The sequence below is a fragment of the Sturnus vulgaris genome, chromosome 26, assembly GCF_052056855.1.
Source record: "Sturnus vulgaris isolate bStuVul1 chromosome 26, bStuVul1.hap1, whole genome shotgun sequence".
In the NCBI taxonomy this organism is placed as follows: domain Eukaryota; kingdom Metazoa; phylum Chordata; class Aves; order Passeriformes; family Sturnidae; genus Sturnus; species Sturnus vulgaris.
In genome coordinates, this window is record NC_142268.1 from 4,586,290 (window position 1) to 4,611,888 (window position 25,599).

General features: G+C 55.6%; 1 protein-coding gene across 10 annotated transcripts in view; it reads left to right on the forward strand.

Moving 5' to 3' along the window:
- The first annotated feature begins 12,683 nt into the window (after positions 1-12,683).
- TCF3 (transcription factor 3) overlaps positions 12,684-25,599 on the forward strand; it is an 83,229-nt gene continuing 70,313 nt past the window's right edge. For 2 of the 10 annotated variants that reach the window (XM_088179365.1, XM_088179367.1), the window contains exons 1-3: positions 12,700-12,993; positions 15,007-15,108; positions 22,180-22,252. In XM_088179365.1, coding sequence (XP_088035491.1) covers positions 15,034-15,108; positions 22,180-22,252 — 148 coding nt within the window. In that variant the 5' untranslated portion in view covers positions 12,700-12,993; positions 15,007-15,033. Of the gene's footprint in view, positions 12,994-15,006; positions 15,109-22,179; positions 22,253-25,599 lie in introns of all 10 variants that reach the window. The other 8 variants (XM_088179366.1, XM_014884399.2, XM_014884400.2 and 5 more) reach the window with 6 other exon arrangements.

Consider the following 25,599-nt stretch of genomic DNA (forward strand, 5'->3'; position numbering starts at 1 on the left):
GGCAGCTCAACTTCTCTTTCCTGGGATGCTGGGAGATGGAGGGGGAATATGGGGATGGGAGCTGGAGGAGGAATTTGAATGCTGGGAGCAGTCCCTGTTCCCCTGCATGGATTCTCCCCTCATGTGCCTCCAATTCCTATGATGAGCTCATGGGACTGTGCCTGAGTGAGGGGGGTGCCCCACAGGTGAAGGGTGGGTGCCCTGGCTGGGGTGGTTTGGGTGCCCTGGCTGGGGTGCTGTGTGTGTCCCGTGGGTGCTGTGGGTGCCCTGGCAGGCAGGAGCAGGGGAAGCCGAGGCACTTGGCACTCGTGTCACTGCAGCACAGCTCGATGCAGAGATAAGATAAGAGAAGGTGTCTGAGGCTGCCAAGGTAAACTGAGGTCACTGCAACCCCAGCAGGTGAACACGTCCCCACAGCCCCAGGTTACACACACAGAACCCCAGACTGGTTTGGGCTGGAAGGGACCTTAAAGCCCATCTTGACCCAGCCCCTGCCATGGGCAGGGGCACCTTCCACTATCCCAGATTGCTTCAAGACCTGTCCAATCTCTCCAATACTTCCAGGGACTGGGCAGCCACAGCTTCTCTGAGCACTCTGTGCACCTCTGGGTAACATCCAGGTGTCTATTTTCATTTTAGGCAGATTTTTGTCCCTTCACTCATCTCCTGGTGTGATAAACTGGCACCTTTTCCTGCAGTGCCAAATGTAGGAAGGGACAGGGGGTTCCAAGCCGCTTTTTGCCTGGTTTTGCTCAAAATCTGAGCAAGATGCTCTGTGGGAGAAGGGCAGCTTCTAGGGCAGGAAGGATTTTTGTATTTCACAGTTTCAGCGAGGGGTTGAGGGCTTTCCCTGGGGTTGGTGAGGAGCTGGGCTGTCAGGGCAGCTCCCAGCCTGTCCCAGTTCCTCTGTGCCCCAGCCAGTGGCAGCCCTGGCACCTCCTGGGGCTGGCAGGGCTGGCAGATCTGTCCCCAACAGCTCCTGGGCATTCTCCAGTGCTGCCAGTCATGGAAAGCTTTGGAAGCAGCTCCAAAGCCAGTCCAGGAATGGCAGTGCTGGCCACAGGCGTGGCCAGCCAAAGTCTCTTTTCTGCCCCTACATCTCCCATCTAAAATGTATTTTTTTCTTCCTTAAACTCCTGATTTTAAATAAAACTGTCATGAAACCCCCGACTCCGTGAGCTGGAGCTTTTGGGCAGCATTTGCGATCTCAAAAGAGGAGAAAACTCTGGGGTCTCAAAACTCTGGGTTGGAGGCGAGCCAGGTGCCCGGGCCAGGGGCTGCCTGTGGGAACGAGAGGCACATCCAGGGTTTAACAAAGGTAAAAGCTCCTTTGACAGCCAAGGCCCCCTCGGAGGATGCTCCCACAGCCCCCCCGGATGTGGGTTCACAGGGAGCAGGGTGGGGAGGGGCTGCAGGAGGTGGGGGAGGCATCGCAGCCGGATTCGAACGGGAGCCGCCTGACAGATGGGGCTGCCCTACATTTCACGAGTGGCTGCCGTTAATCTGCTTCCTGCACCCTCCCCCAGCCCCCTCCCTGCAGCTCGGGGCTCCCCACTGCCAGGCAGGGGGTGGCAGGGCCCTGCGGGGGCACGGGCTGAGGGTCAGGGTGCAATGGGGGCCATCAGGTGTCCCCAGGCTTTGGCAGGGCTGCTGGGAACCCACCATCCCATGGCCAGGGTCACAGCACCCTCCTGTATCCTAAACGTCCCCTGTCCCTCAGGCACAGCCCAAAGCCCAGCCCTGGGGTGCTCCTGTCCCCTCCTGACCCCCCAAGACAAACCCCTGGCCACAGCTGGGGGCAGAGGGGTTGTGCTGCTGTGTCCTTTTGCATGCCCAGGGCTGAGCACTGCTTCAGCCTCCTCCTCTTCCTCCTTCAGTGTCCCTTAACCCACCTTTGGATTTCATCCCATGTCTACTCTGTGCCCCACTCTTCCACAAAACCCTGAGTGCAGGGAAGGGGCAGCACCCTGCAAAATGCCAGGGAGGGAACCCAACAGCTTCAGCCATGGGGCAGGCACCCACAGCCAGGCTGCTGCCCACGCCCTGTGCCACTGCCCTGGCACAGTCTCACTCCCTGCCCTGGGCACAGGGCACAGCTCAGGGGGGCTGCTCTGCTGCCCTTGGCCACGGCAGCCCCCAGCTCAGCCCTGCAGGAGTTCCTGCTGCTCCTTTCTCTCTGCTGCAGTGCTGTGAGCTCCCGGGGGTGCTGGCCTCTAATTTTACCAGGATTGGTTTCCTCCACACAACATCTCAGCCTGGGGAAGTGAGAGAGAAGTGGTGCCGTGGTGGGAGGACACGGCAGAGACACATCTGCAGCTGTGGTGAGGATGGACAAGGGCTGGAACATCCACAGCACCCCAGTGCCCAGCCCTTCCCAGGAGAGAGGGCTGGATGTGAGGCTGCCCTACAGCTGCAGCCCCCAGCACCCTCTAGGATAAGGGGATGTAGGGTTGTGTCCCCAGCCCTGGGCCCTTTGCTGAGGAGATGAACTATAAGTTTAGGTCACTCAGGGTCATACAGGGGGAGTATTCAGCACCAAAGGTTCTTCCCCCCGAGGGTGCTGGGCACTGCCCAGGCTCCCCAGGGAATGGTCCCGGCCCCAAGGCTGCCAGAGCTCCAGGAGCGTTTGGACAGCGCTCCCAGGGATGCTCAGGGTGGGATTGTTGGGGTCTCCTGGACAGGGCCTGGATTTGGACACAATAATTCCAGTGTGTTCTTCTAACTCAGAATATTCTAGGATTCCATCCATGCCAGAGTCACACCCGGTAGGACAAGGACATGGTGCAGTGTAGAACACGACAGAGCCAGAGGGGATGCTCCCAGATTCAGTAGATGGGGCACCACCCCTGGGCTGAGACCACAAGAAAGGAGGATGGCAAATGGGGCTGAGATGGAAAATTGGGTTCCTCTTTCCCGGCTGAGCCCTCTCCTGCTACAGCAGAGCTGGCACTAGGACCTGGCAAGGCTCTGCCATGGATTGGGGACAGAGCCTGGAGCAGAGACTCACCTCACTGTGTGGTTTCTATTACTCCTCAAATGAAGCTGAAACCTGACATCAGATCACAAAACTCACTAAGTGAAGAAAGCTGGGGAGGGAAGGGAAATCCCCCATTGGGTGCCAAAGAGGCCCCACGGTGTCCTGTCCTTACCCCTGAGATAAAGGAACAAAGGCATGGTGGTCCCAGTGCTTGGATCAGCTCCACTTCAGGGCACGTTTGCAGGTCGAAACTCCCTGATCCTCTCCCATGGGAATGATGAATTCACTGAGCTGTTTAGCTTGAAGAACCAGGAAAAGTGTCCCAAGGATGGCACATTCACATCCCAGTGACATCCAAAACTCCAACTCAGCCAGGCAAAAACTTTCCACCTCCTCCTGTCCCTTCCTCACTGTGGGGCACCCACCCCTGCTTTGGGGCTTGTCCAGCTGGCAGGGAAACACTGGCAGTCCTGGGTGCTGTCCCCTTCCTTGTGCACGGGCAATTTACCCTCAGATTTGACAGCTGCCCTGCTGTTTTCACCTGGGAAGGTGCTGGACGCCCAATTTGGCATCTTGGACAGCCTCTGTGGGCAAGGCTCCTGTCCCTGTCCCTGTCCCTGCTCCGTGTCTAACTCCTATGACAGTTGTCTCCTTTGCTCCATCTCTCACCTTCCTTCTCCCTCTTTCCCCATCCCCTTTTCCAGAGCCCCCTGCCTCTGCTTCTGCCCAGACCAGGCTCCTTCAGCAGGTTCTCCCAACCCTTTCTAAGTTTCTCCCACCACACACTGCATCAGCCAACCTTCCCCCCAGTCCCTGGTGGGGGAACACCGTCCCACCGGGGCACCCCTGGAGATCCCCCGGCCTCGGGGATGGGGCTGTGATGGTTTCTGGGGGCGAGGGCGCTTTTTCTTTCCATTCTGAGGAGATTCCCCCGCCCCGTGAACACGCACTGAGGGTTTCCTGCCCGTGGGCGGATTCTATCTTGGGCTGTAGCCGCGCCGGGGGACCCCACCTGGGGCCGGGGATGCCGCATTTCCTCCTCCACACCATTCCCAGGGCGCTCTCATCACCCCAGCTCATTTTTTTGACGATTTTAAGGCTGTTTTCCAAGCCTTCTGGGCAGGATGGAACTCCCCAAGCAGTTCCCCAAAGATCCCCAGACTGTGCTGTGCCCGTGTGATGTCATCCCACTGCTCAGGGAAAAGAGGGACCTGGTCCTCACCTGGGTCACCCAGGGTGGGATTTCTGTGCAACCGGATCATCTGAACGAGACAATTTGGGGACAACTTTCTTTGAGCCCTGTGAGCATCCTCAGGGCTGGGGTGAGTTCCCCAAAGGTGCCATCAGCAGCCTGCAGATAAAGGGACTGGGGATGGTTATGGTGGGTATGAGGAGGGTGAACAGCACTGTGGTGGCCACAGGAGGTGGCCATGGGAGGTGGCCGTGGGAGTTTTGTCACCACCGATGGAGCACTTTTGTATTTTTCAACACTTCACACAAAACTCTGGGTTTGCACTCAGAATTGCCCCATGAACTTTCCAATGAGCTGCTCCAAGACTCTGTGACATGGGGTTGAGGAGTTCCCATTCCAGTTCAGCCTGGGCTGGGGGCTGGGCCCCTCCTGCGGGTCCCCTCAGGGCCTCCCCCAGCATTGTTGTGTTCCCTCCATGGCAGGTGCCTGGGGATGCTCAGTGCCATCCCTCTGTCCTTTCCTGTACCTTGGTTTCCCCAGCTGCAGATGGGGCTGGGGGCTGTGCAAACCCCCCAGGCAGGCTCTGGAGGAGCAGTTCACACCAGGGCTGTCCCCTGCTCAGCCCCTGGGCCCTGGGGACACAGTGGACCTGGGGACACAGTGGCCCTGGCCATGTGCAGCCATCAGTCACACTCAGCCAGGAGCAGAGCCTGCTGGGGGGGGTGTCCTGCCTGGAACACTGGTGACAGGGACCCCCGGGATGGTGGCAGTGGGGGAGCAGAGCCACTGGTGTCCCTGCTCTATGCTGTGCCCAAAGGAAGAGAGGAAGAAGAGGGTCCCTGATGCCTCCTGGCAGGGAGGACCATAGGGTGACAATGCTCTCAGCATCACTTCTGTCCCCACGGCTGGAAGAAAAGGAGTGAAATAGATTGGAGAAAGGAATCCATCCCTGTTACCAATGTCCTTCAGATGCCCAGTGGGGCAGCCTCAGCAGGTGGGGATGAACTGGGATCTGTCCTGCGTCTCTAGAGTGTCCCATAGGGGACAGTGACTGTCACAACTCAGCTGGCAGGGTCAGACCAGTGGCAGGTGACAAACGGCACCTGAAGGGAGGCTGGCAAGTGAAGCCAAGGATGCTCCTGGGGAGCTGCTGTGGCACGTGCTCACCCTTTGGTGCAGGAAGTGTCCCCTGGGTGCCAGGAGGCAGAGGGTGTCCCAAATCCGGGGGGGTGGCAGGAAGGAGGGGACACCCTCGGAGGGGAGGGACAGTGTCAAAAGTGACAAAGCAGCCGAGCCAAGGCCAAAAGTCGCCCCTGCTGAGAGCCCATCCTGGGGTCTGCTCCCCCCACTGGGGCTAGGAGAGAGCTGGGGACAAAGTCGCTGTAATGTGAGAGATGGGCGGGCTTTCAAAAGAGGAAAAAAAAAAGAAGAGTTTTGAGGTCTTTCTTCTCTCTCGCTGTTGTTGTTGTTATCCATAAATAATAATTAAACCACCATTTCCAGCCCAGGCCACTTGTTTTAAATTTCCTGGCTAAAGTGATGTAACAGCTGTGCGTGATGCAACGCCATGTGGAACGCATCATGCAGGAAACCAAAAACAAAATCTCCTTTCTGGCCAAGCACTCCACAGCTCCTGCCCCCAGCCCCTGGTGTGGGGGTCCCACAGCCCCCATGTCTGGGCTGGACACCCTGATGTCCCTGTGGGACCTGGCTCTGGGTGTAAGGGGACAGCAAGGGGGACACATGGGGGAGGCAGCTTCTGCTCTGAGCCTGCTGAGCTCCAGGTCAGTTTTAATTAAAAACTTTACAAATCAAAAACTGGCGTTTTGCTGAGGACAAACAAACCTGCACAAGCCTGACACGTACCCCGAAGCAGAGGGGAGGGTCTGCTGGGCTTGTTCTGGCAGTTTGTCCCATTTCCTCCCACTCCTCCCCCCCAGTTTTGCCCTGCCCTGGGACTTCTCTGCAATGGTCAGGGGAGCCAAAAGCTGCTGGTGGCTTCAATGCCACCCCCGTGCCCCCCACCACTGTTGGAGGGATGTGGGGGTTCCATGGCTCAATCCCCTCCACCTGGCAGGGTTTAACTCTCCCTTGGCTTCCCAGGGCTACAGGGAAGGATAAACTCTGCACGATGCCCCTGCCCATCCCTCTGCCCTGTCTACCTGTGCCCAGTGCCAACGGCCTGCCTTTGAAATGGGGCTGGCCAGAAAGGACAGAGAAAGGGAAGAAAAAGAAGAGAAAGGGAAAGGGAAAGAGAAAAGGGGAGGGGAATAAAAAACAAACAAAAAGAAAATCAAAAACCAACCCAAGGTTGCAGTGGGAAATCAGAAGTCAGAGCTGAGGCATTTCGGCAGCCGGGATTGGAATGTCTGACTCACACTGTGACTAAATGCAAATATGAACTCAAACCTGCTCCTTAAAGTCCTCAGGATCCAGCGAGGAGCCCCGAGCTCCCGGCCAGTGGCCCCTTGCAGTGGCCCAGCCCGGCCGGACGCTGGCCACTGCCGGTGGCTGCAGGATGGGCATGAGCAGCGAGCAGTGCCCTGCACGTCCCGCTGGGCTTTGTCTCCCCGAGCGGGGGTGAGAGGGAGCCCGGGGCAGGATGGGGCCAGACCTCGGCTCTGGGTGGGACACGCTCCCTGCCCGTGCCCCAGGGCGAGGGGAGCTCCTCGGGCTGTCCTGCTGTTTGGGGAGGGGGGCTCAGTGCAGCCACGCCTGGCTGGCTGCTTCTGGCCCATCCATCTCCTCTGGATCAGGCATCGGACCTGGCTGTGGGTGGCTGTCACAGTGTCCCCAGTCACCAACAGAAGGAAAAAGGGTCTGGGTCCCTGGAGGGGGCAGCATCATGCCCAGGGAACCGCAGGGTGGAAACCCAGCCCAGCTCGAAGGAAATTCCAGGGAAATGGGGAATTTTCTCCAGTATATATATGAATTTTTCCAAAGCCTATTTTGTTGCCCAGCACTGACTTGTACTTCATTAATTTCCAGTTTCGTAAAAGGAGGTGGGAGGCTCTGAGGGCAGTGCTGGTGTCGTGGGCACCACTGGGGAGAGTGCCTTCCCCACCCATTTCCACTCTACAGAGGCTGGACCAGCCCAACATTCCCAAGCTCTCCTGGCCAAGGACTGCAGCCAGCCTTCCCCAAACCCTCATGAACCACAATGTGCCCTGGGGACATCGACAGGCCAAGGTGGGGGTCAGAGGCAGAACAACCTGCCCCAGAGCTGCCTTTGAACAATCCATTTGTCCATCCATCCATCCATCCATCCATCCATCCATCCATCCATCCATCCATCCATCAGCCTTTCCTCATGCACCAGCATCTCTGAAGACACAAATGGGACCTGCAACTCCTTGGTGATCTCAGTGACCTCAACTGGGTTTTGGCTCTGGGAATGGGGCCAGGACAGCTCATTCAGCCCCCCCTGGGTCAGGCAGGTTCTGCCACGGGGCTCGTTCAGGGTTCCCCTACCCAGGGATGGGGGGCTCACACCCAACAGCACCTACAACGCTCTCCAAGGATTCCACACGAGCAGAGGATGGCCCTGATGTCACCACACAGGGGGAAATTGAGGCACGGAGACCAGGGACAGAGCTAAAAGCCCAGCCAGAGGAACTGCTCCTCTTCCAGGGGAGATCAGTCATGGGATGGTTTGGGTTGGGAGGAACCTTAAAGCCCATCCAGTTGCACATCTTGACATGGGCAGGGACACCTTCTATTACCCCAGGGTGCTCCAAGCCCCACCCAGCCTGGTCTAGAACACTTCCAGGGATCCAGGGACAGCCACAGCTCCCAGCACTTGAACACAACCTCAGCATTATTTTCTTATCAGCTGTGTGTTATCAGCACAACCAATTGTGAAGATGGTGAAAACTGCCTCCATCCCAAAGGCCATGGGGATGGAAACAATGAGAACTCGAGATGTTCTTGGGGTTCTTGGGAAAATCTTGATGGTTCTTGGGGCTGCCCTGTGCAGGGCCAGGAGCTGGACTCTGATGATCCTTGTGGATCCCTTCCCACTCAGGAGGTTCCAGGATTCTGTGGCTGTGTGTTGCCCATGCTGTGTTTTATGCTCCTACTGCACCTCACGAGGTACCCAGGGGATGTTGAGGCTGCCCCTGAGCCTGAGGCTCCAGTGCTTCTCCAGGTGGGGATTGTCACCAGAGCCCCTCTGGTGTCACCTCTGGGTGGACATGTCTGCACAGCATCCCCGTGGTGCCCCTTTGTGCATCCCCTCATCCCCTCTGCTTCCTCCTGCCCTACCAAAATAGCCTGAAATGGGAAACTGAGGGGGCCATGCTGTGAACTGGAAGGGGGAACTTCTCAACTTCAAGAAAAAACCCCACAATGTCAGAGGAGTTTTAAGCCTTCTTGGTTCCCCACGAGCAGGCCTGGGGACACACTTTTTGCCATCATGCTGCCACCCACCAGCCCAGGAAGGAGGCATTATTAATTATAGGCTAATTAATTACAGGCTGTGGAGCTGGGTGTACAGAAACCTGAGGAGGTTCAGCAAGGGAAGAGTCCTGCACCCGGGGAGGAGCAACCCCAAATGCCAGCACAGGCTGGGAGTGACCCTGGAGAGCAGCTCTGCAGAGAAGGGCCTGGGGGTCCTGGTGGATGACAAACTGTCCCTGAGCCAGCAGAGTGTCCTGGGGCCGGGGGGACAATGGGACCCCGGGGGACATCTGGGAAGAGTGTGGCCAGCAGGGCAGGGAATGATCCTGCCCCTCACTCGGCTGCAGTGAGGCACAGCTGGGGTGCTGTGTCCAGTTCTGGGACAAGAAGGACAAGGAGGACAAGGAGCTACTGGAGAGGGTCCAGCAGAGGCCCCAAAGATGATTTGGGGTTTGGAGCATCTGTGAGGAGAGACCACGGGAGCTGGGCTTGGTTAATCCAGAGAAGACTGAGAGGAGATCTCACCAATCCATACAAGTATCTCCAAGGGGTTTCAAAGGATGGTGCCAGACTCTGTTCTGGTGCCCAGCAACAGGACAAGGAGCAGTGGCCATAAACTAAACCACCAGAAGTCCCACCTCAACATGAGGAATAACTTCTTTCCATGAGGGTGGCAGAGCTCTGGAACAGGCTGCAGAAAGAGGCTGTGGAGTCTCTGTCCAAGAGAGGGAGCCTCCAAAACCCACCTGGATGTGTTCATGTGTCACCTGCTCTGGTGCCCCTGCCTTGGCAGGGAGTTGAACTGGATGATCTACAGAGGTCCCCTCCAACCCCAACCACCAAATTCTATTTTCAACATAGACCAAGTGACCAAAAGAGCCCAGAGCAGGAAAATCTCCTCACTGCTTTCACCCCACACTGTCCTGGCCATCGATGCCTGTGGAAAACCAGCAAGGCTCATACCAGCTCCTGCCCATCCCATCCCATCCCATCCCATCCCATCCCATCCCATCCCATCCCATCCCATCCCATCCCATCCCATCCCATCCCATCCCATCCCATCCCATCCCATCCCATCATCACTTGTCTTTGCTGAGCCATCAGCAGCAGGAGAACGAAGCTCAAAGGTTTAATTACAATTGTTGACAGGGAAATTATGGCCACACATGGAAAATTAGAATATAATTGTATTAGGGAAATGTTTCATCTTCTCCCTGTCATCCCCAGGAGCGGAAGGCGGAGGGGGAGCAGCAGGAGAGGGATGATGTTGGCAGGAGGCCTCACAGTGAGGGGACAGGCTGGGCTCGGGGTGCTGGGGAATGACACCAGTCCCAAGGGCCACTGGGCACAGAGAAAATGCAGCAGAAGGTGGTTGGTGAATGGCTCCTTTTTACAGAGCAGTAGTGGCGAGGCAACACTCGCCTTCCTTCACCCAGACCTGTAGAGTGACTGGGGACAAGGCATGGAGGGACAGTACACAGGGAATGGCTTCCCACTGGCAGAGGGCAGGGCTGGATGGGATATTGGGAAGGAACTCTTCCCTGGGAGGGTGGGCAGGGCTGGCACAGGATGCCCAGAGCAGCTGTGGCTGCCCCTGGATCCCTGGCAGTGTCCCAGGCCAGGTTGGATCGGGTTTGGAGCACCCCGGGATAGTGGAAAACGTCCCTTTCCAGAGCATGAGGATGGAACAAGATGAAGTTTAAGGTCCCTCCCCACCCAAACTGTTCCATGATTTTATGAATCCATGTGCCTTGGACCAGCACCTCGTTGCCAGCCCACATCCCATCCTTGCTGAATTGTGGCAGGGGACATCCTCATCCCGGGATGATCCATCCCTGATGGCAGGAGATGACTTTGGTCAATCATTAAAATGCAGGCAATTCTTTCCACTTAAAAAAAAAGAAAAGCCAAATAAAAGCTGAACGTGACAGCTGGCCCCACATCTGGCTGCAGAAGGGTCAGACACAGGGAAAGCCAAAACAGCTCTACTGACCAGGAGCTGCCTGAGCAGGGTAGGAGCAGCAGCTTTTTTGCCAGAGAGGGAAGCCCAGCTCCTCCAAGGTCCCTGTGCTGGGATCCAGGTGGATGCAGGGAGCTGAGGTGAACCCCTGCCCATATCTGCTGCAACCATGAGGCACATGTGTCTGTGCCTCTGCTCCTGCACCTCCTGAACCACGTGGAAGTGGGCAAAGCACCATCTCTCCACCCCCATGCCCCATCCCAGATCCTCTAAAAAACCCACTGGAGAAGAGGTGGGGGAAGGAGCTCCCAGGACCTCAGGGAATGATACAAACTCCCTCACCCCAGAAATCCAGGCAGACACATATTCCACAGCCCCATTGGCACCTTTGATCCCAAGCACCTGCCAGCTGCTTCCAAGTGCCAGCACCAGCTGCAACGGCCAAGTGGAAACGGGAGGGGAGGTGTGGAGTTCTATCGGTGACATGGACAGTGGGATCCAGGACACTCGGTGATACAGAGCTGGGGGGGCGGGTGGGTCATACGTTGGAGAGAAGGGAAGGAGAACCACAGGGACGTACACAGGCTGGAGAGGTGAGACTGTAAAAATCATGCAGTTCAAATGCAGGGTTCTGCACACAGGTCAGGGAAATCCCAAGCAAAATCACAGGCTGGATAAAGAATGGATCAGGACCAGCCCTGGGGAGAAGGATTTGGGATGTTGGTGGTGAGAGGCTCAACCTGCCCCGGCCATGGGCACTGACCCCAGAAACCCCCCCTGTGCTGGGCTGAGCCCCCAGCGTGGGCAGCAGGGCAGGGGGGGATTCTGCCCCTCTGCCCCGCTCAGGTGAGACCCCACCTGCAGAGCTGCCCCAGCCCTGGGGAACAGCAGCAGGAGGACGTGGAGCTGCTGGAGCCAGCCCAGAGGAACCACGGAGATGCTCCAAGGGCTGGAGCCCCTCTGCTCTGGGGACAGGCTGGGAGAGCTGGGGGTGCTCACCTGGAGAGAAGGATCCAGGGAGAGCTCAGAGCCCCTTGCAGGGCCTAAAGGGGCTCCAGGAGAGCTGGAGAGGGACTGGGGACAAGGCATGGAGGGACAGGACACAGGGAATGGCTTCCACTGCCAGAGGGCAGGGCTGGATGGGATATTGGGAAGGAATTGTTCCCTGGGAGGGTGGGCAGGCCCTGGCACAGGGTGCCCAGAGCAGCTGTGGCTGCCCCTGGATCCCTGGCAGTGTCCCAGGCCAGGCTGGACATTGGGGCTTGGAGCAGCCTGGGATAGTGTGAGGTGTCCCTGGCTATGGCAGGGGGTGGAACGAAAGGAAATTTGAGGCCTCTCCCCATCCAACCCACTCCGAGGCGACTCCAGGATGTCACACACGGACTCTCCATCCCAGTCCCGTTGCACTGTAGGGCCCGTCCGGTGCCGGGTCGCAGCCATGGAGGCCGGTCCAGGCCTCAGCCCTCTCAGGTGACCCCACAGCGGGGTTGCCCCGGCCCCCAGCGCCGCGGAAGGTGCCCCCCCAGGTCTCCCTGAGGGTCCCACGGGGCAGCGGCTGAGAGGCAGCAACTGCCGAGCGGGGGCTCCCTCAGCGGGACCCCCAGGGACCCCGGCCCTGCCCCGCTCGGGGCCCCGTCGGCGGCGCGGCGGGAGCTGCGGGAGGCGACGGCAACCAGCGGCAACCCCCGGTCCCCGCCCCCGCGCTCGGTGGGCGGGGACCACGAAAATCCGCGCCCTGGGTGGCCGGATCACCTGCCAATCACAGCAACAGAACCTTCTAATTGGTCGAGGTCCCGCTGCTTTATCATTCCATCTCGCGGAGCTCCCGTGTCGTCACCGTCGCTACTCTGCCGGCTGCCCGTGCCCCTCCGCTACGAAATATAGTCCCCGCTACGGGGCTGCCCCCGCCGCCCCAGCGCGGCCCCGTTCCCCCGCTCCGGTGCGGCCACGCGCGTTCCGGTGCCGCGAGGCGCGCGCGGGGCGCATCGCACCCCCGCTCCTCGCTGCTCGTACGGGCGGCGGAGGGATACGGCGGGGGCGGGGCGTGCGGCCGCGAGTCGTGAGGGCGTGCGGGGGGAGGCGGCAGAGGCGGGCGCCGGGGGGGCTGCGGGGGGAGACGGCGTCGCTGCCGCCGCCGCGGGGAGAACTATGGGGGGACCGCGGGGCGGGTGGGCAGGACAGCGGCGGGAGGCGGAGCGGTGGCGGCAGCAGCGGCCCCGGCGGCGGCAGCAGCAGCGTTAGGGCCCGGCCCGGCGCGGGGCGGGGCCGCGGGGCGGGCCGGGGCGCACGCGCCGCCCGGTGCGGGGCGATCGCGCCGCTTCGCTACATTGTATCCGCCGGCGGCGGAGAACAATAGGTGCCGCCGCCGCCCCCGGGCCTGGGCGCCGCGGCCGCCCCCGCCCCCGCCGCGACCCCCGACACCCTTCATGCGCTTCCCCTGCCCCGGGCGCGCCGGGCCTGGAACAGGTAAAAAATAAAATAAAATGTAGGAATAATAAAATAATAACCAAGCCAACCCGGCCGCGCCGCCCTGGGGCTGCGCGGAGCGGGGGTCCCGGTGCTGCGAGCGCGGGGCTGCCGGTGTGGCGGGGCTCGGAGCGCTCGGGGTGCGGGCGCGGAGCGGGACGGGACGGGCTCGGCGCTATTGTCCCCTCGGCAAAGTTTGCCGGGGCCGGGGGAAGGGGGGCGTGCGGGCCACCGGGAGGGAGTGCGCGGGTCCCCGCCGGGGAGGGGGGCCCGGTGCTCGGTCCTGCTGCGAACTTCAGCCGAGCACAGCCCGCCGGCCACCCCCGGCCCGCCGCAGCCCCCCCGGGGGTCCCTGAGCCCCTTCCCGTCCCGGGGGCTGCGGGACCCAGCGCGGGGGCAGCTGCTTCGGCTGCCCACCCCCGGCAGGGAGGGGGCTCGTGGGGGCCGCTTCGCCTTCCTGCGCTCCCCGGGACCCCCCTCCCTACGGCGCGGCCGGGGGGCAGCGAACAACTTTACCCCCGGCCCGCGCCCGTCCCGGGGCAGCCGTGCCTTTGTCCGGGCCGGGGAGGGACCCTGGGGGTGCGGGGACATTTGGGAGGGGGTCCCGGCCCGGCGCCCCAGCCCCGCGGACTGCTTTGGTGTCAGAAAGTGTGCGTGGAATAAATAAAAATAACTCCCCCAGCCTGGCTTTGGGGCGGCCAAGGGTTTTGTTCACGTTGTCCCCGGGTGCCTCAGGGCTGCAGGGTTTGGGAGGCTGGGGAGAGATGTACCCCCCTCCCTCCCTCCTTCCGCGGCTTCTCCGGGGTCTTGTGTCCCCCAGCCCCACTCGAGGCACCGGGACAGAAGGTTGGGAAAGTCATTTTAAAAACACTGACCAGATGCACTGATGACACTTTGAAAAAGGCTTTTCAAAGAAAATGAAAATAAAAATTAAAAAAAAAGAAAATTATCGGGCTTTTTTTTATAGTGGTGAAGGCTTTTTACATGCTGGGCTGATTTCAGCCTTTTTTTATGAAACTTCATTGAAACATAGTGGCTGAGCCTACAAACACTTTGGATCATGTGGAGTTTTTTTTTTATTTTGACTTCTTTTTTTTCCTTAACCTTACGATTAATGAGTTAAATTTATTGGCCAGCTGCCCTTTGTAACCATGAATGAGTTCCTAAAAAAAAAAGGCCAAAAAAAAAAAGGAATCTTTTATCTCATCCCAGGCCTCTCTTCCTCCCTCCCAAAGAAATATTTTTCTATCATAGCAAGCTGGCCAAAAAGATCAATCTCCCTTTTGAAAAAAAATAATCTGTAAAATTAGGAAGAATAATATTTACCTATCTTGTAAGGTTGCCTGGAGGGCTTTATTTTTGCAAAAACACTCCGAAAACAAGAATTTTTTGTTACCAGTCCCTTTTGGGAGTGGAGAGGTTCAGTTCTCACTGAGCACGGCCTGGCTGGGCATCCCCAAACACAGCCCCTGAAAAAGCAGCTGCAGGTGCTCGGCGACCCGAAGGAAAGAGCTGTAACATCAGACTTTTTTTTTTTTTTTTCTTCACTTTTTTTTTTTTTTTTTTTTTAAACAAAACTCGGCAAGGACAAGAGAGCCTCCTGCGGGGAGCAAGTGTGGGGGAAGGCGAGGGGGCGAGCCGAGCCAGACAAGCGCCTGAGTGATAACTTGCCTGAACCCTTTGATAAATGAGTTGACTCTTTTTTTTTTTCTTCTTCTTTTTTTCCCCCCTTCATTCGCCACACGCCAGGAACAGAATTGGCCTGAACTAGTGGAATTGGCAGCAAAAAACTAACATACAAGTGTGTCTGGTCAATAGAACGCTTGTTTCTGCCGCTGGGTGCTGTGTGAGGACTCCGACTGTGCTCTGGCCCGAGTTGGATGCTGCAGACGCGCTCAGGGTTTTTCTTTTCTTGCCCCTCCGCTCTGTCTTTTTAAAAATATTCATCAATGGGGTGGGTAGTTTGCTGTAGTCATTAAAATATCTCTCTCCCCTCCCCCTCGCTTTCTCCAGGACTGCCACTGTTGAGTCTGTGGGAATATGAATCAGCAGCAGCAGAGAATGGCTGCAGTTGGGACAGACAAAGAGCTCAGTGACCTGCTGGACTTCAGTATGGTGAGCGAGCGCGGCCGGGGGGCTGCACAGCCCCGGGGCTGGGAGCTGCACAGGGGAGGAAATGTGAGCCTGTAAATTGGACATGATGGGTTTCAGATGTGCCGTGTTTGTGTGCGTGCACATGTGCTGCAACTTGTTTATTTTCAAGTTAAAGCAAAGCCTCTGCCCCTCCTCTCCCCTCTTCCCCTCAAATGTGTGTTGTTCCCTCGCAGGAAAGGCTTTCTGGAGGTTTCTTTTCTGGATGGGAAATTTTGGGGGAATTAATAGAATTATGTGTTCTCTGTTGAAATGCTCACTGGGTGACTGTTTCTGCAGCCATGCAGAGATGTAACTTCAGTAGCTGATTAATCAAGCTTTTTTCCTCTCCCTAGATCCAGACTATTAAACTTTTGCTCCCACAGATTATTTTGTCACAGTTTGAAACGTGTCCAAGCTCTCCAGCACATTATTTTTGCAGGAGTTGGACACTTGTGCTCCCCATGCTCTGCTCTTCTGTATCCTGGAAACCTTGAGCTGCATTTAGGAGCTGTTTATTTTCAAAGAAATAGGACCTAAGAGTTCCCCCTGAAGGGTGTGCACAGCTCTGAGGGAGGAGAGGTCCCTTTAGTCACAGCAGAGCAGGGTTAGTCCCTGGCACATCCCTCAGTGGCACTGCCAGCGGTGCTGCCTCTCCTTGGCAGGTGACTCGTGGAGGGCAGAGCTGGTGTTCAAAGGCAAATAACTGTCTGTTGTGTTCCTCTGTTGTGTGCTGCACCCTCATGGCACTCAAAGTGTGTGTCTTGCTGTCGAGATAAGCAAACGTGCTGCAGAGATAGAAACAACAGCTCCAGGAGGGGGAATGGCCGTAAGAGTCACCCCAGCCTGGGTCACCCGGCCCACAGCCCTGCTGGGCTGATGTTCCTGCCCCTTGGAGGACAAGGGACAAAAAGTGGTGGCGGAGCTCGGGTCACCTGCTGTCCCAGTGGCTGTGACACCTGTGGATGTGCTGAGGCTCATCCACTTTTCTGCATCCCCATGCTGAGGTTCAGCCTTGGGAAATAAACCTTTTTCTACAGCTGGGGATTGTACCTGTCAGGGCTCTCTGCTGGAGGGGGGCAGGGAGGAGGGTCTCTCAGCTCTCCAAGAGCAACTCTCATGCAGGAGAGGCCCAGTTCTCCCAGTTTCATACTTCTGCTGGGAGGCTGTTTCTGTTAAATTGCTGGTAATTGACGTTTCTGATAGAGTGTTTTAAAGTGAGTACAGGGACTGCAGTGATGTCCCTGTAAAACCAGGAATCTGTTCAGGGCTTCCTGTGGTTATTTGTCCCTCTCAGAGATCCTGCAGGTTGGCAGGAGCCCTGGGCCTTTCCATCAACTGTCCTTTGGGTCAGTAACCCAGAATCTGCTCCCGGATAGGGGCTGCAGCAGTTCCCACTTCGCTTTTTCTCCTCCTTGGAACAAAAAACATCAAATCCCATTCACCATTTAGAGATTTTAAAAAACCCCAAGACCTTCTTTTCCAATTTAACCAACCATCGTGTTTTGCATGCTTAGAGCTGTACTCCCAGGAGGAGTCTTGACCCGGTCCCTCTATACACAAATGTTTCTGTCCTTGGACCTTACACCAAAAAGGTTAAATTTGGGTTTGGATTCAATGCTCTTCCACTGGTGTGGTTTTGGGAAGGATCACACCTCATCCTATGCTCCTCCAAGGCTGGTGCTGGGGGTAGCTGCTCACAGCACCAGGGCCTGCAAATGCCATTTGCCAGCAAATGACTCGAAGCTGTTCCCTGCAGGATCCATTGGCCGATGGGCTCCAGTGCAGCCTGGACTGCAGCCAGCTCTGTTTCACAAACCCTCATCTCTGCACACCCTTCTCCTCGCTTTGCATAAAGGGAATATTAACATCTCTCCTCAAGGATGAGGAGCTGAAATGAAAAAGCTTCCTAGACAGTAGATGGGTCTGTTGAAGAGGCGCTCCATGGTTTGCTCTCCCTGTGTCCTTGGGATACAGGATTTTTGACCACAAAGCTCACTCTTTCAAGTGTATTTATATTTTTCTTTGTATAAATAGGAGTGGAGCATTGGTTCAGTAATCCTCTCCAGGAGAGTAGAGGGGAGGGAAAAGTAGAGATACTCAGAGCAGCTGGAAGCATTTGCTTCAGATCAGTATTTTGATTCCTTTTTTCTAGAGAAAATGTGTTCAGCCCCAGCAGTCTGTGGTCCAGCCCTGCACTGTGTTTTGCTGTGCAGGGAGGGAATTTTAAAGCCCTAAGGGGGTGGCATGGCCTGCCATGAGTTCCCAGGGTCGGTAAATGACAGGGTTATGTGAGATATGCAAACTGGGCTTGCAGTCCTGAAAGAAGAGACTCATCGCCTCTTTAATAACTGAATCCATTAGGTAGATACTGAATTCCAAAGCACTCACCAAAAGCTTTGTGCCACTGTAATTTGACAAAAAGGGCAAAAATCAAAGGAATGTGTAAGTGAGCAGAAGTCAAAGGAAAGGCCCAGTGATGCTTTGGGGTGTGCATGGCAGCACACTTACCTCTACCCCCAGATAAATTGCCTTTTCTAATTGCCCCAAAGTGCAGGTAATTTGTAAGCCTGCCTTCACCACTGCTCCCTGGCATCAGGCCCAGATGGACTGGCAAATCCAGAGAGGAGCTTTTGAGAAAGCATCCTGCCTATAGACCTGAGTGGGCAGCTCAGCCTATTGATTAGGCTGGGCTTTGGTGGCTGCAAGGCTTTGCAGCTTAGCCTGAAGGGCTCAGGCTGTGTATGGAGGGAACTGTCCTTGGCCTGTGCTGTCGGGAGATGTTCAACCACGAGGGCTTGGATATGAGGAAAAGGTTCTTTCCGAGGGTGCTGGGCACTGCCCAGGCTCCCCAGGGAATGGTCCCGGCCCCAAGGCTGCCAGAGCTCCAGGAGCGTTTGGACAGCGCTCTCAGGGATGCTCAGGGTGGGATTGTTGGGGGGTCTGTGCAGGGACAGGGGCTGGATTGGATGATCCTTGGGGGTCCCTTTCCACTCAGGGTATTCCAGGATTCTAGAACTCCTCATGGTTACTGGTTATCCCAGGCAGTGTCTCACCTGTGCTAGCGCTGGTGTGCAGTGGGAAGGTGTCACACAGGTGTCCTGGCTGTGCTGGGCTGCTCTGAAGGACAGGGACACCCCAGGCAGGGGACAGGGGAGCAGAGCAGCCCCGGGTGTGTCGGTGGCACCGAGCAGCAGCCGATCCGGGAGCTCTGGCAGGAGCGAGGTGCTGTTAACAGCCATGATTATTAGCAGAGTATTCACCATATGCTGCGGGAGCTGCCTGGCACAGGGGGTTTCTGGCTCGGTGCAGGGTGGGCAGGGGCTTGAGCAGTCACACAGGACCTGCCGCTCACTGCTGTGCCCGCGGCTGCTCCCGCTGCACCGCGGCTCCCGCGGCTCCAGCCCCGCATCCGGGGGCGGGAGCCAAACTCTTGGCAGCAAACGGGGCTGGAGCAACGCCTGCTGCTCCACTGGAGGATGCTGAAGCCGTGCCCTGCTCCGGCCACAAGGCCCAACACCTGTATTTCCATGATAAAACTCTGAGTATTGTTCAGAGCAAAGCAGTTGTGGAATGTAAAGTTTGACTTCACGCACAGTGGGCATTTGGGGCTGTAGTAGAAGGTCTGTCTTAAGTGAACATGTATAAAATGTCCTGCTGGCAATGTATTTTGAGCCAAATTCCCTCTTCTCCCCGAATTAACGGCTAGATACTTTCCATGCTGCAAAAAAGATTTCAGGTTTGGAGTTCAGGCCTGAGGCTGAACCAGCCTGGGGTTCATCAGGTGGGAGAGGAGAGAGAGCGAGCACTGATTTAATTTGAAGAGATGCACTTCTAGATGTACACAATAAATGAAATGCTGCTTGATGCTCCTCATTTCTGGCAAATTCCCTTTCTTCCTTAGCAGTTTGTTGTATGAAGTGTGGGGTCTCTTGCCTATAACCTCCTCAGGGGAGGGTGCAGGCACTTGGATCTTCCCATGCTTTGGATTTGCCTCTTTTACCCAGGATGAAATGGAGGGAGAACAAATTCTTTAAGAGGAGTGGAAATTAAGCTAGGTGGGACGCAGAAGTTGTTGTCAGCTCCCAGGGAGGCTGGAGATAGGGCTTGAAAAAGCAAATACAGTGACTTAAGATAGGGGATTTTACATAACCGTTTAAATCTACATTATTCAAATCTAACAAAAGCCAACTAATGACCCAATTACAACTCTTGAGAGCTCATGCCTGGGTCCCTCCTCAATGCCTGGGTCCCCTGGTAGGTGCCATCTCTGGTTCATCTCCTCCCTCCCCCGAGTTTATTTTTAAAGCAGCATTTAAAAGCAGAAAGGAAATTTGCAGTGGGTGGATGAACTTTGCCTCTGAGCGACACACGCCAGCGAAGGCACTTCATGTATGACTTGTGCCGGGCTCCTCGGGGCAGCTTCAGCCCACACCACAGTGGAAAAAGAGGCTGGGAGCAAGAAAAAAGCCCAAAACACCTCCTGAGATTGGCAAGTGATAAGTGTGGAGGGGTACCCGGGGTTCCCTGCTCCCCATCACCCTTCTTTGACAGCATGAGGTTGTGTCAGGGCTTGGCATGGAGCTCAGGGAAAGGTTCTTCCCCCCGAGGGTGCTGGGCACTGCCCAGGCTCCCCAGGGAATGGTCCCGGCCCCAAGGCTGCCAGAGCTCCAGAAGCAATGGACTCAGTGATCCCTGCGAGTCCATTCCAGCTCTGGATATTCCAGGATTCTGTGCTTTAGCATCTCCACTTGCCCTCTGCAGGAAGGGGTCCATGACTCCTAAATCCCCTGGGGAGTGAGAGCAGGAAGATGTTGCATCAGCCTCAAAATCTCTCTCCAGGCACTTGGAGGAGGGGAGGGGTCTCTGGGCTGCAGGGGGTGTTTGGGGGTGCTGGACATTGCTGTCCTGGGGGAACCCTTCTCCTGTTCTGCAGAAGCAGAAGGTGCTGGGTGCACAATGGAACAAGGCTGTTCCTTTTCTCCACTCGTGTTTGCTGCTCAAACCTTGGGTTTTTCAGCCTCAGCAAGTGCTGAGCAGAAATACTCATGAAAAGAGCCGGCACTGACGTTTACTTAAATTTTTCTTTTTGTTTGTTTGGTTGGGAGGGGATTTTTTTGTTTTGTTTTGTTTTGTTTTTAGTTTGGTTTGGGTTTTTTTGTTTTGTTTTGTATATGTGAGTGTGATTTTTGCTGGTCAGCTCATGGTGCATCCCTACCCCCTGCTCACATATGCAGACCTGCCTCTTGCCACTTGGCAAAAATGGAGTTTGATCTCAATCTTCTTCCCTACCTTGAGAAGAGGGGGTGAGCACAGCTGGGGTGGGATCAGCCCCGTGAGTTCCATTTTCAACACTTTTGGAGATGTTTGCAGAGCCCCCTCCTGCCCTGCAAGGGGGAGGGGGGCACAGGGAAGCCCTGCAGCGGTGCAGAGGAAGGTGAGCTGCAATCTTTGGGGTTTGTTTTTATTTTCTAGCCCAACTTCCTGAGGAAACAAAGCTTATCCGATGGTGGGGCTGCTGGGCCACCCCAAACACCTCAGGAGCCCCTGGGGTGAGCAGCAGCCTCGGGGCACATCCGAGGGGGCCAGGGGGCCGTGGGCAGGCAGGTGAGGGCAGGTGTGTGCAGGCAGCCGGGGTGAACACTTAACACTGTTTACACCTTCATTTAAATCCGTGGATAAAACACCTACACCCTGTGCATGCATATATATGATCCCAAATTTGTGCTCTTTATGAATGGCAGTTGGTTCCTTAACTGCTCTCTTTGCATCTCTACCACATTAAGTGTTTTTTGTTGGTTTTTTTCTCCTCCCTAGCATTTGTGAAAACAAAGCTGGGCAGACGGTTCTGTACAAAGGAATGTTTCTGACCACAGCCAGACATCAGCTATGTCAGGGCATGAAACGCTGCCTTTCTGTAGGCTCTTGTGCCGTTGCATTGTTTAATCTTCAAAGCATTAAACTTTTGAGTTACTCAGACATTACGAAGCTAAAAATAATAAAAATTCAAATGACTTGGTGGTGAAAGTATCTTGAGTAGAAAAAGGATATTAAAATGTTAATTCACTAAGCGTTTTCCCACCAGTTGTTTTATTGGCTGGAGCTCCATTTGTGTGGAGGAGAATTAGTTTTCTTTTCTGCTGCACGCAGGTGCATGTAAATTATTAAATAGCAGCCTCTGAAACTCTCCCAACTTTTATTAAAAATATTTATACAGGTTAGGTGACGAGGTGTGCAGTATTTTTGAGGAAGCTCCTGGCAGGAGTGGCTCGGTTGTGATAATGAAGCAGCAGCGATAGAGCAAACAAGTCCCCAGAGCGACCAATTCTCTAAAATATATTGATTTTTTAAATCATGAGTAAGTGTATTTGCCCTTGGAGCAGCTTGGAGCAGGGCTGTGTCAGGGCCTGGTGCTGCTGGAAACCCCATAGCTGCAGGGTGGGAGCTGCTCTATGAGGCTGAGGGCTCATCCTTGAGCCCTTGTCCTGCCCAGGCACTGCACGTGGCTGGAGCTGTGGGATGGGACCAGGGCTCCTGTGGGAGCTGGGATAGTGAGGGATAAAACAGCTTTGCTGTCATTATCCCACTGGCATTTTATGAATGGAGTTGGCCTTTCCTCAGAGCTCACCTGTAGCTAGGGTGAGCAATTTTAGGATGAAACTGTTGGTTTGGATCACAGCAGAGATGCTCCTGGCTGGTTTCCAGCTGCCCCTGCAGAACCGGGGTTGTGCAAGTGGGGATGTGTGTGAGGGCAGGGCTGTGCTCACTCCTGTCCCTGCAGAATTGTGCACATGGGGATGTGTGTGAGGGCAGGGCTGTGCTCACTCCTGTCCCTGCAGAATTGTGCACATGGGGATGTGTGTGAGGGCAGGGCTGTGCTCACTCCTGTCCCTCCTGAGCCATGGAGCAGGGACACCAGGAAAGGTTTTTGCATCAATAACAGGCTGCCTTCCCTCCTCCCCTCCCCCATTGTGACCCCTTTGCAACAGCACAGTAAAACCAACATACTGAAATCTCTTTTCTCTTCCCTTCTCTCTCATCTCCTTGTTTTTCTAGATGTTTCCCTTGCCAGTGGCTAATGGAAAAAACAGACCCACGACCCTTGCGAGCACTCAGTTTGGAGGATCAGGTACTGTCATCTTACTTTTTTTTCCCCTTATACCATAATGTTTCTTGCAATAAATTTGCTTCCAGAGATGCCATAGGGGAGGGGGTTCTGTATTTTGGTGATGTATTTTTTGGTGGTGCTGCTGTTTCTCTGGATGGTTTCCTTGTTACTCCCTGTGTCTCTGGGTGGGCAATGCTGCTCTTGCTGAGCTGTCTCCCACTAAGATGTTGCTGCCTGAGCTGGAGGTTGTTGTGCCACTGCTCCAGGAGCCTGGGAGCAGACAGGGCTGGTCTCTAAGCTGCTCAGATGTGAATGCACTGCCCTGGAAGACTTTTCCTGTTCCCCTCTGAAGATAGGGTAGTGGTGGCTCATTCCTGGTTCACTTTGGGGGTCTGCTTCATGCAGCCCCTCCAGCAGCTCCCTGCTGTTGGGTGGGATCTCAGCATTCCCAAAAGGATCTTGCAAAGCCCTCCAGGCTGCAAAGAGGGGACCAGGGATGCTGACATCCAAGGGCTTAGGGAGCAGGGCAGTGAGGAGGAGTGGGCTGGAGAAGTGGCTGCAAGTGGAGGCTGAAAGTGTGCTGGTTGGTCTGAGGCTCAGGTGGAGGATTCCTGGATGGTGCTGGGCCAGGGTTTTACTGCCCAGGGAAGCTGCTCTGTGCAGGGCTCACACAGCCCCTGGCATGAGGGAAGTTCAGCTAATTGGCCCTTTTTGCTGAATACTTTGTGGATGGTTAAAGACCTTTCCCTGCCCTGGGCTGGCTCCAGCTGTGCAGGGAAACTCCTGGCTGTGCTGTCACACTCGGAGGCATCCCAGAGACTGGGCTGGGATTTCTGGAGAGCAGCTTTAATGCCCCCGTGGGGCACTAGGGAACCTGCAGCAGTGGGATGGGGGCTCTGCCCTGCCCTGCCCTGCCCTGCCCTGTCCTGCCCTGCTCGTGCCCTCCTGGATCAGGCAAATGTGATGCTCTCAGACTGAGCTGTTTAGCTGTGTGTCAAGATGGTTTTGAGCAAACACTTTTGCAGGGAGGGAAGCTGTTGAGTGGGTGCTGGAGGAAATCGGAGGGGAGAAAACTCTCGGGTTAACCCAGATGGAAGCTGATCTCTCCAGTGAGTGTTTCTTGTGCTGTTAAAATAATCCACAAAAGACGTGCTACACGGTGGGGGGAGAAAAGCAGTGCAGGAGCTCCCATTAATCCGTTTCCTGCTCAGAGCCTGCCTTGGCTGCCGGGTCCGTGGTGCTGGCCAGGAGCAGAGGCTGGAGCGGGGCCCTGCGGCACAGCCGGACCCCCCTCCAGCCCGAACGACACCAAATCTTTGTTTCTCCCCCCACCCCTTCTTTTCTTTCGGGTGAGTGAAAGGTAATGTTGACACCACCCTTCCTCTGGGCTGCTGCTCTGAGCCTGACTGGGAGCAGTTCATAAAAACAGAGCACTGATGTTATACAACTGCACTGAGGGACGTTGCACAATCCCTGCTGTCCCAGCCTCGGACACAGCAGAGGCTCCCTCATTCTGCCACAGGCATCCTGCCTTGGGAATGCAGCTCAGGGCTGCGTGTAGGGCAAGAGCTTTGCTCCAGCAGCAGTTATCCCTTGGTCAGCCATTCTTGGTCTCACCTGGAGATTAGGGGACAAATTTAATTTAAGTGTCAGCTTTGGGACTTCTCCCTGCTCCTGCATCTTTGGCTTTTTGCTGGTGGGGTGAGTAACTGCAGTAAGACATCAGCGAGTTGTGCCATGCAGGGGCTGTGCTCTGCCTGTTAGAAGGATCCAAGGTGTCTAAACAAGGGTCTGCAAAATGGCAAGAGGTTGTTCTCACGGATTGTTGGTTTAGCTTTATTCTCTGGTGCAGTCAGGCACTAATTGGAATTGCAGAATCACAGAAGGCTTTGTGTTGGAAGGCACCTTAAAGCTCATCTTTTTCCACCCCCTGCCATGGCAGGGACACCTCCCACTAGTCCAGGTTGCTCCAAATCCCTTCCAACCTGGCCTTGGTCATCCCCTGAGGTAGCTCATCTTCCAAGACACAGGCAGTCATCCAGCTCAAAATTTGGTTTGGAGTCATCATTAACCTTGATGTAGTCAGAGGGTGAAGAGCAGATGGTCCTCGAATTTGGGGATCTGGACTTGCAGGGGGAGCAGAGCACCTCACAGCCACACCATAACCTGGACCTGGAGGGGATCACCCTAAATCTTGCCATGCAGGAAGGCCTGGGCTGCTTCTTTAATGTGCCTCGTGTGTTCCCAGCACTTCTCAGTCAGGGGCCTGGACCAGCAGCAAAGGCAGTGCAGCATTTCCCCTCTGCCTGCAAAGGAGAAGCAAACACTGATTTGTCTGAGTCTTAGCTCGGTGCTGTGCACCACAGTGCCAGGATCTCTTTATTTGGGCTTATTGTGGTAACCTCAAGTTAAGAAACTAATGTTGTCTCATGTGCCAGAAATATTGGTGTTTTATCCTTCTGACCACCCAAGATGGGAGCCTGTCACTGGGTTGGTGTAATTGGGTTGGACATGGGAACTCGTTTTCCCCCTCTCTTCTCATCTCTTTGTGGAAGTGCTGGGGCAGTGTGCAGCTCTTCTTTTTCTCCCCCTCCAGAGGAGTTTTTATCTCCGGGCTCCTTTCTTCCCAGGGAATTAAGGAGAGAAGGGAGCAAAGCACTGACTGATCAGTCCTGGCCAAAATGAGATTCTTGCTTCCAAAGTCTAACTGGTAAATAAAGGAGCAGAAGCATTTGAAACAGGGAATCCCAGTGACAAAATTGTCCCAAATTCGGAATTTCTTTACCAGATGTGTTGCTAACCATTGGCAGTGCTGGAATCACTATCCCTAGAAGTGTTCAGAACAGGTGTTGATGTGGCACTTGAGGACATGCTTTAGTGGTGAACATGGTGCTGGACTGACAGTTGGACTTGAACATCCTAAGGATCTTTTCCAACCTTAACAATTCTATATTTCTAATAACTGCCCTGGCCAAGCTGCTGGTGGCCCCTTTAGCAAGGGACCCCCTTTTTCTCTCCCAGGCCAGAAAAATTCAAAGTGTTCATGCAAACCCTCCAGCTTTGAGATCCCTTTGCTTTCCTATTTGCCTCCTGCTTTTATTTTAAGCCCTGCCACTGTTTCTCTCATTTCTGTCCTCAAATGCTCCGGGGAGGAACTGGTTTCGCTCCCCCGCCGCATGGACAATTCAGCACCTCCGCTTTGCCTTTTCTTGGCAAGGACAGACCCAACAATTGCCACAAGGATGGAGCTGACGTCACCCAGCCCGTGGCTGCAGCATTTATAGCACATATAGGTCACCGCGGGAAGTTGGTCTTCCTGGGGCTGGGAGCTGCAGCCAGTGTTTTCCAGCATGGGCTGTTTGCTGCCA